General features: G+C 52.0%; 2 protein-coding genes and 1 long non-coding RNA gene across 10 annotated transcripts in view; 2 read left to right on the top strand and 1 right to left on the bottom strand.

Annotated features, from left to right (window-relative positions):
* The first annotated feature begins 1,859 nt into the window (after window positions 1-1,859).
* LOC143841434 (atrial natriuretic peptide receptor 2-like) lies at window positions 1,860-7,575 on the top strand. The gene is made up of 6 exons (XM_077345737.1): window positions 1,860-2,564; window positions 3,389-3,591; window positions 5,028-5,141; window positions 6,505-6,643; window positions 6,902-6,996; window positions 7,258-7,575. Exons 1-6 carry the CDS (start codon window positions 1,922-1,924, stop codon window positions 7,573-7,575), a joined length of 1,512 nt encoding a protein of 503 aa, XP_077201852.1. The 5' UTR covers window positions 1,860-1,921.
* A 381-nt stretch (window positions 7,576-7,956) lies between these two features.
* Window positions 7,957-11,620, bottom strand: part of LOC143841435 (uncharacterized) — a 41,740-nt gene continuing 38,076 nt past the window's right edge. Inside the window, exons 2-3 of the long non-coding RNA XR_013232690.1 lie at window positions 8,490-9,790; window positions 7,957-8,084 (exon numbers count right to left, since the gene is read on the bottom strand). This is a non-coding gene — a long non-coding RNA (uncharacterized LOC143841435). The remainder of the gene's footprint in view (window positions 8,085-8,489; window positions 9,791-11,620) is intronic.
* KEL (Kell metallo-endopeptidase (Kell blood group)) overlaps window positions 9,778-11,620 on the top strand; it is an 89,849-nt gene continuing 88,006 nt past the window's right edge. For all 8 annotated transcript variants that reach the window (XM_077345726.1, XM_077345728.1, XM_077345727.1 and 5 more), the window contains exon 1: window positions 9,778-11,364. The gene's annotated coding sequence lies outside the window, so the exon portion shown is untranslated. The remainder of the gene's footprint in view (window positions 11,365-11,620) is intronic.

The raw sequence follows: 11,620 nt of genomic DNA, 5'->3' as shown, positions 1-11,620 counted from the left end.
GCCATACTGGGAAGACTTGACTAGATGCACTTTTGTTGGCAGGGTGATGTCTCTGCTTTTTAGGATCCTGTCTAGATTTGCCATAGCTTTCCTCCCCGGGAGCAAGCATCTTTTAATTTCTTTGCTGCAGTCTCGATCTGCAGTGATCTTGGAGCCCAGGAAAATAAAATCTGTCACTACCTCCATTTCTTCTCCATCAATATGCCAGGAATTGAGAGGGCCGGATGCCATGATCTTAGTTTTCTTGATGTTGAGTTTCAAGCCAACTTTTGCACTCTCCTCCTTCACCCACATGAAGAAGCTCTTTAGTTCCTCTTTGATTTCTCCCATTAGAGTGGTATCATCTGCATATCTGAGGTTGCTGATATTTCTCCCTGCAATCTTGATCCCAATTAGTGACTCATCTAACCCCGCCTTTCTCATTATGTGCTCCGCATACAATTTAAATAGGCAAGGTGACAGTATACAGCCTTGCCAAACTCCTTTCTCAATTTTGAACCAATCCGTGATTCCATGCCTGGATCTCACTGTTGCTTCTTGACCTGCATATAGGTTTCTCAAAAGACAGGTAAGATGCTCTGGTATTCCCATCTATTTAAGAACTTGCCACGATTTGTTGTGCTCCACACAATCAAAGGCTTTAGCATAGTCAATGAAGCAGACGTAGATGTTTTTCTGAAACTTCCTAGCTTTCTCCATGATCCAGCGTATTTTGGCAATTTGATCTCTAGTTCCTCTGCCTCTTTGAAATCCTGCCTGTACTTCTGGAAGTTCTTGGTTCACATATTGCTGGAGCCTAGCTTTTAGGATTTTGAGCATAATCTTGCTAGCATGAGAAATGAGTGCAATGGTGCGGTAGTTTGAACATTCTTTGGCATTGCCCTTCTTTGGGATTGGAATGTAAACTGACCTTTTCCAATCCTGTGGCCACTGCTGAGTTTTCCAAATTTGCCTGCATATTGAGTGTAGCAATTTTACTGCATCTTGAATAATTACTTACTGCATTTTGAATAATTCAACTGGAATGCTGTCACCTCCACTAGCTTTATTGTTGCTCAGACTTCCTAAGGCCCATTTGACTTCACATTCCAAGATGTCTGGCTCAAGGTCAATGACTACCCCATCGTGGTTAGCAGGGAAATTAAGCTTGCTCTTGTATAGTTCTTCTATATAATTTTGCCACCTGTTTAAAATCTCTTCTGTTTCTGTGAGGTCCCTACCATATCGGTCCTTTATCATACCCATCATACCCATAAAACGTTCTCTTCGTATCTCCAATTTTCTTGAAGAGATCTCTGGTCCTCCCTATTCTATTGTTTACTTCTATTTGTTTGCACTGTTCATTTAAGAAGGCATTCTTATCTCTTCTAGCTATTCTCTGGAATTCTGCATTCAGTTGGGTGTATCTTTCTCTTTCTCCCTTGCTTTTCACTTCCCTTCTCTCCTCAGCTATTTGTAAAGTTTCCTCGGCCAGCCATTTTGCTTTCTTGCATTTCTTTTTCTTTGGGATGATTTTAGTTGCAAGGGGGGGGGGGCAGGGAATTGTATGTTTTGGGCCATCAGAGGAAACCTGTTTCCTTGAGATCTGGACTGGGAGGACTGCAGCGACGTGGATATTTGAGTTTGAACTTGGGAGTGGGTGGGTGTCTGAAGGTATGTCTTGCACTGCAGCATTAGGAAGCGCTGGATTCAACGCCTGTGGTTTGGAGGGGAGGGAATCCTGGGGGGAAATCCCAGGGGCTGGGGCGGATCCTCTGGAATCCTTTCGCCCACAGCGAAAGGAGGTAGCTTCCGCCTGCTGCACTCCCCGTCCCCGCCATCCGCCTGGGGAGGGGCCAGAGGGCCTTTTCTCCTCCGAGCGGGCGCAGCGGCCGCCCAAAGAGGCTCCGGCGGGTGAAGGAAGATCGCGCCCAGAGCCCCCATGGCCTCCCCGCCGCTACTGCTACTGCTGCTCGCCCTGCTGCCCTCCGCCGCCCCGGCCGCCCCGTCGGAGGTGACCGTGGGGGTGGTCGTCCCCGAGCGCAACCTGAGCTACGCCTGGGCCTGGCCGCGGGTGGCGCCCGCCTTGCAGCTGGCCCTGGAGGCGCTGGAGCCCGAGCTGCGCAACGCCAGCCTCACCGTCCACATCGCCTTCGCCCCGGCGGACAAGGACGGCACCTGCTCGGAGGAATCGGCGCAGGAGAACACCTGGGAGCTGAAGCTCTCCCGGGACCCCGACGTGCTGCTCGGCCTCGGCTGCGACTACGCTGGAGACGCATTGAGTCACTTGGCCTCGAGTTGGGACCTGCCTCTCCTCACCGCCGGCGATCCTTTACCGTTTTGGTGGGTAGTGGACGTCGGCCCGGCCGGGCACGAGGCCCTCTTGAACTATGCGGAGCACCTGAGCCAGCGCTCCAACTGGGACTCCGGCGGAATATTTGCCTTCAGTCACCAGTCAAAGGACTACGGGCGGTTTTTCCAGTGGTTTCCCAATCGTTACGACGGGCACTGGGCGGGCGACCACTTAATCGACCGCGACGGTGGGCTGGGGGAGGCGCTCCGCTCCATCCGAACCCTTAAACGAGGTGAGTCCGGCGAGAAGGAGGCGAGCCTCGGTGCCCGTCGAACAGCTGGGTGCGGAGGGGAGGGGAGGGTTTCCTTTTAATATTTTGTGGGACTGAGGCACGGTCTGACCCGGAGGATCTGAAATGGATCCAGGTGAACGATCTGGATTTTGACCCTGGAACCACAGGGGGCCTCCTTCTTTCTGCAGAGAAAGTCAGAACACAGGAAGGGGCTTCTTTTCTTTTTTCATACCTGAACTTGGATCTCCAAATGAAATTGGTGAGCCATACATTCAAGTCAGGCCAGGAGAAGGTTTGCCAACAACATGGCTGAGTGTTCTTCTTCCCCTGGTCTTGACCTCACTGCCCCCCCCCATCGCATCCCAGGGTCTCCCCTTCTATTTCCACACCCGCCCTGTGCACATTCTGGGGTTTAAACTGCAGCTGTGTAATTGCAGGGTCCTGCACTGTGCACTGGAGGCTTTCCAGAAGGACTTTCCTGTCTGATTTTTCTGCTTTCCTCCTGCTGCTTCTTGGCTTCATGAGTACTTTTCTTTGCTCCTTAATCCTCCCGGCCCTGTCTCTCTGCAAGTGCAATTAGTGATTGGTTATTAAAAATGGCCATGGCTTAAAGAGCAATTGCAGTTTCCCTCCCTTTGAGGGAAGACGGTACCCAAGACATCCCTGCCCTGACTTTGCAGAGCTCCTTGGGCAGCCTCTTGAGTCCAGCCTTGTGCTGCAGGAAGGGCTGACGGGCACCTTGCCCCTCTCTGCCTGCTCGCCTTGCCTGCCTTCCTTGCTTGCATCTGACAGATGCTCCTCTGGCCGGTGTGGTTTCTCCTCAGTGGTCTACATCCGTGGGAACCCCGAGATGTTACAGGAAATGATGCACTTGGCACAAGCTCAGAATATGACCAATGGTGATTACGTCTTCGTCTACGTGGACGTTCTGGGGGAAAGCCTGCAAGCTGATGGGCACCGCGAGGCAGCCAAGCCCTGGCAGAGCAAGGAGGGCCAGGATTCGGGAGGCCTCCGAGAAGCATTCCAGGTAAGCCCAGAAGTCTGTGGGTGGGAATCTCAGCAAAATGTGCTCCCCCCCCCACATTTGGGTGTGTTGTGGTTCAGTCTGAAGTATGTGGTGGAATCTGGGGAGGCTCAGGTTGTGTTTCACATCCTGGGTGAGGATTCTCAGAATGTCAAAATGAGGCCAGCCCTGCTTCTGTGCAGGGCGGGGGGAGATCTTTCCTCCTCTGAGAGAGCCATCACAGCCAGGCCTTTGGCCTCTACACATAGGCAGGTTTGCCTTTGGGCTCCTCCAGACTGAAACTTCAACAAAGGATTATAATAATAATAATTATTATTATTAATTTATTACCTGCCACCCCCTGATGGCTTGTGGCGGGTTACGTACATCTGAATAAAAACCCCATAAAACCCCAGACAAAAAATCTCAAACAGTAATCAAAGACCATGAAAAGAAGACACAGCGGAAAACCAACAAAACCCTCACTATTCTCAGTTCCCCCAACAACAGCTCATAGTGTAGTGGGAGGGCGGAGGGTGCAGGTGTCATTTGCAAACCATCATGAAACTTCATGGAAAGGGGTCCATACAGATCTCCCTGGCTGTACCGGCCTCAACCATAAACCTGGTGGAAGAGCTCCATTTTACAGGCCCTGCAGAACGCTGCAGGATGACCTGCACACCTGACCTCCTTGGATCGTTCCTTGGCTGATCACCTGGAGAGGGTGTGAGGGGATGTACAGGGTTGGCCTTCACAGGTGGAGATGCTTTCTCTGTTCTGTGTCAAACCCCGTACAGGAGGAATGTCAACACCCACCTTTTCTGCATGAAACGAGAGCCCAAACCTCACTTGAACTGGTGACCTCACTTTCGAAACATGGAAAGGAGGGAAATCGTGGGAGTGTAAAAGTGAAGGCTGGGTCAAAAAGGCCACTTTGACTCCTTCCTGTATGCAATTGGCCCTGTTTGGGGTGACAACGCCTGATGCAATTGAGAAAGGCTCACTAGAGAAATCTTAAACCCCTCCCCCCTTTACATAACCTTAGAACTTGGGTCCCCTTGGGGGCAATATGACATACTTCAAAAGAGATTGTGATTTCATTGCCAGTGTATATGATGTGTGGTATTAAAAGAGGCTACACAGATTTGTGGATGAAAGGTCAAGAACAGGTATTAACTAGGAAAAGTGGAACCTCCACATCCAGAGGCAGTATATCTTTGAACACAAGTGCTAGGAGGCAGCATTGGAGAAGGTCTCTGTGCCAACTTTGGTCTCTGTACTCATGGCAACTGGTTGGTCATGGTGTGAGACAGGATGCTGGGCTAGATGAACCAGTTGTCTGATCCTGCTGGGCTAATGTCTGAAGTCCTCCCCCCCCCCACTGCTTCCTGAACACAGTCTTGGTCTCCTGCCTGGTTCTTGGCCCCTAATTCTCCCCTCACCTTTTTCTCTACTTGCAGACGGTGCTCATAATCACTGCCCATCAGCCCCAAACTCCCAAATACCAGCACTTCCAAAGAGAGCTGATCCTGCGTGCCAAGAGGGACTTTGGTGTCTCACTCAATGACTCCCGGGTAAATCCTCATACCCATCCCTGCCTGCTTTCTACCTCTGCTCTGTGTTATTGTGGGATGGAGTACAGGGGCCTTGCGGAGAAGAGAGATGAGAGAGACCAGCCAGCATTCTGGGGCAAAACTCTCTTCTCTCCTGGCCTGGGGAATCTCCTGTCAGGATAAAGAAAGTACCACAGGAGACTCCGCAGTCTGGGGGTGGCAGGAGGCAGCCGTGGCCATCCTCTGCAGCTCAGTTACCTGGGTGGGCTTGCTAGGGCCAGGTCAAGAGGCCCCCTTAGCCTTGCCTCACTCCAGGCAGGGTGTTGCCATGACCTCCTCAGTGGTTCTCCCTTCTGGGCTGCCTCTGCTGCTCCTTTCCACCTGGCTTTCTTGTTCACTCTCTCAAAACTGTTTTCTCTTGTGTACGTCCCAGGATGCTGTGTGTCTCCAATGATTTTGGAGGAAGAAGGGCTGGCCCACCCCCCTTGGTGCAAAGACAGGACTTCTCTTGCTCCCTGCAGGTTCTTTGGTCTGGCCTGGGGGCAAAGCTTTGGAGATTGGGCACCTGGTGTTCAGTCCCTGGACCCCAACTGGGCGTGGTTTTGTGTGACCCTTTTCCTGGGGGTCCTTTCTCAGTGGAGGGGCCTGGATGGAGCTGGGAAGCTTCTAGGGACCAGGGATTGGCCTTGGGGCTGAGTTTGGCCCTTTGTCCCATTCCATCACGTTCCCTTCCCCAGGGTTGCCTTGTGGCACCCAGCTCTGAACTGTCCTTCATCTCCTGTATCCTTCACCCAACCAGACTTGGTCATCACAGATTCTACCCCCGTATACCAGTATCAGAAAGAGGGGTATTTTCTGGGAATTGTCTTGGGCGTTTTCCAGCACATGATTGGGAGGAGAGTAGACTGCCTCTTGGGTAGCGGCCCTGAAGGACCCCAGGCTCCATTTCTTGGGTGGGCTGCTGCTCCATCAATCAATATTTATCTACAGTCATTGAAACCAAAATTCAAATACATGCAATTGAAAACTAAGACAATTTAAAAAGAGAAAAAACAGTAATAATACTAAAACTTTTTTTAAAAGATCTGACAAATGGGTGGGCTGTTACTCCTGTGTTTGCTGATGCAGGGTGGGTGCCAACTGACCTTGAAACAAGGTAGGCCCCTGGATTCCTAGCCTCTGAGAGAGCTGCTGGTCTGGACAAATTCAGGACCAGTCTACCAGGTGGGGAAACACACCTCCACTGGTCCCCAGCTGGCTCTTCATGTGGGTCCACCACCAGAGTTGTTTCTAGAAGGTTCCCTGATGGTGACCTCCAACACTCTCTCTCTCTCTCCCCCCCCTCTTCCTTCCTCCCTCTCTCTCTCTCTCTGATTCACCCTAGCACAAGAACCTGATGGCTGGCTGTTTCCATGATGGGCTGCTGTTATACTTCAGGGCCCTCATTAAGACGCTGCATGAAGGTGGATCCAAGCGGGATTTCGAATGCATCCTGGAAAAGATGAGGAGCCTGGAATTCCAGGGTATCAGATAGTGTTGGGAGGGGCAAGAGTAGGGGTGGGGTGGAGGTTGGGGAGGCTACAAAGAAATTGGGGGAAGGAGCAGATGGGAGGCTGAGAGACATCAAGCCAGGAGGGAGGGGGAAATGGGGGGTTAGGCTGCAGAGAGGACCCCCCCAAGCCTGCCAGCAGGGAATCTTATCCATGATTCATGAGGGGTAACTGGGGACAGGGGCCTAGGAGAACTGACATTTGTCTCCCTCCCTGCATTCCCACATTCAGGTGTCACTGGAATGGTGAGCATCAATAAGGCATATGAAAAAGAATCAAATTTTAACCTGTGGAAGATGGTAAATGTGGAGAGTGGACAATACCAGGTGTGTGTGTGTGTGTTTGTGGGGGAGGGTGATGCTGTCCATGGTTGGCAACAGGGATCCTCACACAGCCCCTCTGGGTCTCAGGATCCATTTGGGAACCCTAAAAACCTTGAGTGGCATTGGGGGACCAGGGGATGGTGGGAGGAGGAATACCTGGCTCTCCAGGCCTTTGTATTTGCAAGGGATTCTGGGAAGCTGCACAGAAGGGGAGGAAGTTGCAGCCCGGATCTGTGATCAGAATCTGGCATTTCCTTCCCACAGATTGTGGATCATTACAATGGATCAACAGAGGGGTGGAAGGACCCTCCCCTCAATGACCTGCCCTCCAACCTCAGCGTGAATTGTATCTTCGATGACAAAGGTGAGTGCCTTGAGGGGTTGAGGGAGCTGCTCTCCCATGCTGGGCCACACTGGCCATGCCTCAGCCCTTCCACTCCCACTCTGCTGCCTCTGTGCCTCAGTGGCTCCTGTCTGCAAGGTGGGGCAGCCCCAAGTTGGGAGGCTCACACACCTGCCAGGTGGCCTCCTGTTCTGCCCCATGGTTGTGGCCACAGAGCTGGGCTGTTCCTGAACGACTGAGGCCTCTTCTTTCGGTAAGTCTTTGCGCAATCAGACACTGCGGTCAGAATTGCACACATATCCCAGTGGGGAGTCTGGGTTTCTCCCTCCCACACAGTCCTATTGTCTCTGCTCACCACATCACAGCTACTCCAAAAAATGTGGAAAGAACAAGTTGATTGCTCAGGCAGTGGTTATAAACACTGTTGGTTGTTCAATGTCTTTTGTGTTATCGTTGAGGTTTTGCTTGTGTATGCTTTTTCTCTGAGCCTTGTGGGAATTGTAGTACTTCCTTGTCATTTAGTTGTCTGGCAGAACAGCAGTTTCACCTTCTGCACAGGTACAAAAGGGTACTGAAAGGGAAGGGAATGATCCTGGAACCCCCTGAACTTGCCCGAATGTTGCCAATCTGATGTTTGTCTTCAAGGCAAGACAGGGCATTTCTGCACTCCTCAACTCACTCCTGGTTTCTTGGCACTGAAATCAGTGTGGACATGGTTTTTCTCGTCTCTCCTTCTGCATTTTAAAAGCTATGTAGTCCAGTGGTCCCCAACCTTTTTTAGGCTGGGGACCGGCAGGGCATTGGGCCGCGGCCGCAGGGACCGCGCCCGCGCGGGCCACGCCCACGCTTCGGGCCGCGCCCGGCCGCGCCCGCCGGCCGCACCCGCGAGCCGCGCCCGGCCGCGCCCGCTGATCGGGCCGCAACCGCGGGCTGCGCCCGTGGATCGGGCCGCACCGGCGCGGCCTGCACGGGCGCGGCCCGGACCTGATTCCTTCTCCACGCCCTCCCGCAGTAAGTAGCTTCCCGGGCCACAGGCTTGCGGCCTGGGAAGTTTTTTACTGCGGGGGTGGGGGGGCGGGGAGAGGGAGCCGCGGCCCGGCGCCATGGCCTTTGCGGCCCGGCGCCGGGCCGCGGTCCGCAGGTTGGGGACCACTGATGTAGTCCATTTATTTCCTCTCCCACGTGCCTTACATTTTCAGGAGCACTGAAAAATATAGAGAACGGGCATGGCCGGCAATTGCAAGACTACATAATATATCAAATGTTTAGTGTGTTTAAATAAAACCCTGAAAAGTGAAACTGGTCACCTTCAGGGTGGGGGCAGGGGCAGGTGTGGTGTGGCAACAGTCCAGACACCAAGAGTTGCGTGGGGATGAGCAGGAGAATCAAAACTAACAAACAATAAACACTAGGGAAAGGGCAATTCAAACCTGGTTTCTAGAAAGGGACTGGGGTGAAAGTGGTCTCAGAAGGTGGGCTGTGCTTTGGGGAATAAATGAAAAAAAAAAAGAAGAGAAAATTATAGGCCCCCAAAATGCATGCAGAGATAAGGGAATAAATGGAAGCAGGAAGGGGCCAGGATCAATGAGCAAAACGCCATGAGAAGATGGCCACTACAGGGCAGATCCAGACCTGTGAGTGAAGGCAGGTTTCCTCTGTGCTGTGACGGGCATCCTGCAGGCCTTGCCCACTGCACCCTCCCCCCCCCATGGATTGCCGGAGTTCCCCTCTGCTGGGCTGAGCAGCCCTGTGTAGGGATGCTGGAAGACCTACCGGCAGACAACACATCCAAGTACAAAATAAATAAAAGTATTATCAGTATGGTGTATTAAGAAATGTCTTATTGTTCAGTGTTCATTTCATTCCGTGCGCCTTTCTGCTTAACCTTGCGGAAGTTCTCGTCCTCCCTCCGTATCAATTGCCTCGGGGAGCATCTATTTCATGCAGATGCAAAAGGACCTTGAAAGGGAGAAGGCAATGAGCCTGAGGAACCCCAACCAGGACCTGTTTCTGCAGGACACCCCTGAGTTGTGTCTTGGTCCTTCTGAGGGAGGGCTTCTGTCGACTTGGCTGGCCTGATGCATTTGCCTTCTGATCAGGGCAATGGGCCGATCCAGGCCTGCGAGGGAAGCCCGGCTGGTTCTCTCTGCTTGAGGAGGGGCACTCTGCTTGCCCTCCCCAATGCACTCTTCCGCCTGGAGTGGGGCTTCCACTCAGCTAGGCTGTCCGGCCCTAAGGAGGGATGCTCAAACGCTCTCCGGTTCAGCCCACAATCTTCTTGCTGGTTGGAGCAGGAAGTTCATTGCCAGGCTCTTCAGCCACTCAGGGGCATCTCAAGATGACCTGGCAGGTAAGTTTTCACACATTCCGACAGCATCGTGCACTTGGCAGCATTTCGCACGTCCTGATGGGAGTCCTGCCTCCTCCAGAAAGAGCAGTTCTCTCTGCTCACTCCTTAGCAGCGGGTCATAAAAACGAAGAAAGAGGAAACTGATTGGTCAGACAAGGATTACAAATAAACACCTTTTAAAAACAAAGTCTTTTTGAGATCATTTAAGTGTGCCTTGTCATAGGGAATTTTGTGCATGTATGTGTTTGCCTGTGATAGAGTTGCGTGCGTATTATATTTCTGGAGAGGCCTCCACTTCACCCTCTGTGCAAACACAAATCTGATTGGTCAGACAAGGATTATAAATAAACACCTTTTAAAAACAAAGTCTTTTTGAGATCATTTAAGTGTGCCTTGTCACAGGGAATTTTGTGCATGTACGTGTTTGCCAGTGATAGAGTTGCGTGCGTATTATATGTCTGGAGAGGCCTCCATTTCACCTGTGCAAACACAAAAGCAGGCCAAAGGATGTGCAACTGAACCAACCCAGGGAACCGCGTGGCTGCAAAGCTCTTCAGCAGCTGCTCGTGATGGACAGGACAGAGGTGAGTGGATCCAGGGCTTGGCTCAGGGGTGATCGGCAACTGCAGACATGGTATACTCCCCTGCTTAATCACCCCTGACCCTGGGGAGGGGGAATTTCACCTGAGGCCATCCAAGGAACCAAGTCCTATAATGGTGCAACTCGATGACTTCGGCTGGATCTGGATGGGCCACTCTTATGTCTCCTGGCTCCGCTGTGACTCCAGTAAGTATCTGAGTGGAGGAGTTTCTTGTCCCAGAAGAGGGAGGCAGAATGTGCTGACCCCCTCCAAAGAACATGTCTCCATGACCTCCAAGGGGCCTGCAAGGGAATTCAAGCCTCTGGGGTTCCTGAGGAGAAATTTCCCATTGGAGTGGGAATCAGAACCGTCCCACATACAAGTTTTCTACGGCCTATTCGCCATGGCCTATCACAAGCCCCAGAGATGAAGATGTTCCTGTGGGAAGGGTGGAGAAGATCAATAGTCAATGCTTAGTTTTTATCTTGTTTTTTCTCTTGAGTTCAGAGCACTGGAAAATAGATCTCGCTCCTTTAAATCTCATGTTTCCCTCATCCGTCCTCCACCCAAAGGGACCCTGAAGCAGCGCCCGAATATTCCAAGGCTGAGCTAGAGAACCTGACTTCAGTGTCAGGTCTCAACCCAAGAAAAGCTGTAACTGTTTTGGGGGGTGGGGATTGTGAGGGGCAGCTGTAGGGAGGGACAGCCCACCCCTTGCTCCTGCATCTGGAAGAACAAGGATTCCCAGGACACCTGGCCTCTGCATCATGTGACAGAATCTGCTTACTTCTCAGCTGGCAGGTAAGGATGGAGATGGCTGGGAGAACCTGGAGCTGCCATTCTGTGAATTCAGCCTGCTGGGTGGGGGATTAGCAAAGGAGCCAGGTAGGGCCAATATGGCATGAACCACTATCTCTGAGTGGATGCTGAAGGCCTGGCCAATTTCAGAGAATTTCTTGGGGATGGGTCTGTTTTCAGCAGTGATAATGCTGCATGGCCCTTATGCTGTGCTCTGCCTCTTCCGCAGGTATTGTGGAGAACGAGAGGATTGGCTGAACTGGACATCCCAATACACACCCTTCAATGACAACTTCAAGGTGAGAGATTGTCAGAGCAGGAAGGGAGTTTCCTCAGAGAGGAGTGTCACCATCTGGCCCAGAGGGAAATGCAGGAGCAGGAATTCTGCAGAGATCAGTCAGTGTGGAGGGGGTAGATCTTTTCTTGCTTTCCTTCCCTAAGGATGACCTCCTTTGGTGCTAGACAGGGAGGTCATCCAACTGCATGGTGGACAAGACAGTCATGATGTGCAGAAACTCAGGGTCTGTGGCCAGCTTCTTGAAGAGAAGGGAAAGG

Source organism: Paroedura picta, chromosome 7 (genome assembly GCF_049243985.1).
Source record: "Paroedura picta isolate Pp20150507F chromosome 7, Ppicta_v3.0, whole genome shotgun sequence".
NCBI lineage: Eukaryota > Metazoa > Chordata > Lepidosauria > Squamata > Gekkonidae > Paroedura > Paroedura picta.
This window is presented reverse-complemented; position numbering and strand designations above follow the sequence as displayed.